This window comes from Protobothrops mucrosquamatus, unplaced genomic scaffold (genome assembly GCF_001527695.2).
Source record: "Protobothrops mucrosquamatus isolate PMUCROS unplaced genomic scaffold, P.Mucros_1.0 scaffold594, whole genome shotgun sequence".
Lineage (NCBI taxonomy): Eukaryota > Metazoa > Chordata > Lepidosauria > Squamata > Viperidae > Protobothrops > Protobothrops mucrosquamatus.
Genome location: NW_015386893.1, coordinates 634,026 through 636,992, shown reverse-complemented (window position 1 = coordinate 636,992; position 2,967 = coordinate 634,026). Strand labels below are relative to the sequence as shown.

Sequence of the window (2,967 nt, the reverse complement as noted above, 5' to 3'; positions counted from 1 at the left end):
ACTTTGCTTGTAAGAAGGTCACAAAAGGTGATCGCATGACCCCGGGACACTGCAACCGTCATAAATATGAGTAGTTGCCAAGCATCCGACTTTGACTATGGGGATACTGCAATGGTCGTAAGTGTGAAAAATGGTCATAAGTCACTTTGTTGTAACCTTGAATGGTCACTAAACTTGTAAGCCGAGGACTGCCTGTTCACGGGCTTAATTTCAGCACATATCAACGTGGCCAAGGGACATCACATACCCTTCAACTGGCACTGTTAAAAACTGTAAAAGAAAGGAGCAGCAAACAAAAAATATTTTTAAGTGGCTCAGTAAATTACTCCTAAAGTAGGGCTACTAGATGTTGTCTGAAGTTCAAATGACCATTAGAAGGTAGCAAAAAATGAAAGCTTTTGGCATTGTTGTTGCCCTTTAGCATTCCAGATATTTGTAGCCTAGATCTGATAGCTTTGTCCTAAGACTGTGACATAGTTCATTTAATTTGCAACTGGTTGTGATTACCTGGAACACAGGAGAAATATATGAGAATCTCAAGCTTTCCCATGTATTTGAAGTATAATCTATGGTTAGAGGTTCAGTAGAAGAGTGTGTAGAACAGTGTACTAAATCTGTTTCTTCAGGGAAGGTTTAGAGAACTTTGGCCCTTTAATTGTTGCTGGATCTCAACCTCTACAACAGTGGTCTTCAAACTTGGCCCTTTTATGACTTGTGGACTTCAAGTCCCAAAATTCCTCAGCCAGCAAAGCTGGTTGAGGAATTCTGGGACTTGAAGTCCACAAGTCATAAAAGGGCCAAGTTTGAAGACCACTGTTCTACAATCTCTTACCATTATTCTTACTATCTGGTACTCGTGGGACTTCTCACATAGATTTCTGATTGCTGCCTTAGAAGCTGTAGTTTGAAGTGATTATAAAAAGTATTTTCAAGCTGATTCTGAATGAGAACAGAAATTTGATAGGATCTTGGAGTTACGTCCTGAGCATTCTGCGATTATCTTCTTTTTTCCTAAGATCCTAAATATAGTCCTTGGCATTCTAATGCATTGTCTGCTTGGGAGTTTAAAAAGCAACGCTGTTTCTGTTTCATCCCTTACCAAAATCCTTGGCTTTTACTCTTTGAGATTGAATGAGTGCCATTTTAGTAAAAAAAAGAAAGAAAAACTATGCACATATGGGATAGCTTGAAACAGAAAAAAAAGCAGTTGAATTAAGAAGGAACTTAATGTTTGCTTATTGTGTGCTTTACATCCAGTGCCATTTAATCTTTATTTGCTGCACTGCTTATAGAACACCTTAAAGTGTCCTAAAGATTTACCATTGTAACCTGTCAATAATGAACGGTAATAATGGATTGTTACTAAAGTGAAAATCCACATATGATTTTGGCACCTCAAAAGTAAATTTAAGACATAATCTTATAGGACCATAACACACTTTATAAGAGGTATGAGATGTCGACCTCTGTTTCCAGGTGCACAAATGTATTTTTGTATAATTCTGGAAAAGAAATTTACATCTTAGTCCATTTGAAATTATGTTAATTAGCAGATACAGTTTTTCAAATTTTCCATCTTATTTTAATATTTGTAATGTAGGCAATAAATCAACTTTCTTCCAGTGAGCGCCTTCCTTAAGATAAACAAATTGGTGCTAAATACTGAATCAACTATTTGGCATCAAATGACTATTCAATTGTTAAGTAGTTAAGTTCCCATATTTGTTTTGAAATCACTTCTTTTTCCCTTTGATTTATGATTTTTGCAAAATGGATACAAATGCAGCTGCAGCAGCAGCAGCAGAAATAATAATAAATTATTTAAAATTATCTTGAAATATCTACAGAATGGAAAAGAAACTCTGGGTAGATGTCTTATTTTTTTGAAAATATTAAATGCAAGTGTAAGGCCTCCAATGCTGATAGAATCCAAGATGGTGGATTGTATGGATTCAGTTAAGTTATTCCATAGATGATACTGCTTTTGTAAGTAAGACAAAGCAGGGTCTTGTCTTAAGCCCCTTCCCCTCCAGCTTTCTCTGCATGCTCTAAAAATTTACTTCAGAAGATTTCAAACATTTTTGAGGCCATGAAAGTAAAAGAAATAAATACCACAACATAAGCAAAAACGTGTATCTGACAGTGTTGGATCTGTCTGAGTAAAATTTTGAAACTGCTGTTTGTTTCACGGAACATGTACAGTGGCCCTGACACATTTATCCAGTGGGTACAGCTCACATTGGATTCAATGAGTATTGTTTGACTTTTCTAGCTTCTCCATTTAAACCTCCCAAAAATCTGCAGACTTCAGATCCTACAAGGTCAAGCTTTCGTGTAACCTGGGAGCCAGCCCCTGGGGAAGTTAAAGGGTACAAAGTCACTTTCCATCCAAGTGGAGAAAACAGACAACTTGGTGAATTGGTACTTGGGCCGTATGACAATACTGTTGTATTGGAGGAGCTGAGGTAAGCTGATCATAACTTTCTTCAATTTCAGTGTTTCTTGTTATAGAGAAAAATGTCAGCAGTGTTTATTGAAATCCTTTCCCGTCTTAATGTTAACAGTCTGACTTTTTAAAAAAATCTATTTTGAAGTCTACCCTAATTACTGAAGACAGAACTGCAGGATTGAAATCTTCCAATAAAATATACCAGTTTTTCACTAGAAGATGGGATTTGAGTCTTAGAATGTTGAATCTTTTTGCTGGATAATGTATATGTTTTGTACAATGGCTAGAATATAATTATCCTATTGAGCTACAGTGGGCTGTAATGCCCCGCAATAAAGTCATTTCATACACCTCCAGTATTATCTGATGTATGGTACCCAAGATTTCAGAAAGCCTACTATTAATTCCCTCTAATTCTCTAAAATTTGAAGAAAACCTGATATGATATAATGGTTTGAGCATCAGGATTAGGAATAAATTCAGATTCCAATCTCTAGTCCAGACCCAATTTTATTTCA

General features: G+C 36.1%; 1 protein-coding gene across 1 annotated transcript in view; it reads left to right on the top strand.

The window, feature by feature from the left end:
* Positions 1-2,967, top strand: part of COL12A1 (collagen type XII alpha 1 chain) — a 121,833-nt gene that overhangs the window by 49,427 nt on the left and 69,439 nt on the right. The window contains exon 15 of the mRNA XM_029284440.1: positions 2,273-2,465. Within this exon, the coding sequence (XP_029140273.1) occupies positions 2,273-2,465 (193 nt within the window). The remainder of the gene's footprint in view (positions 1-2,272; positions 2,466-2,967) is intronic.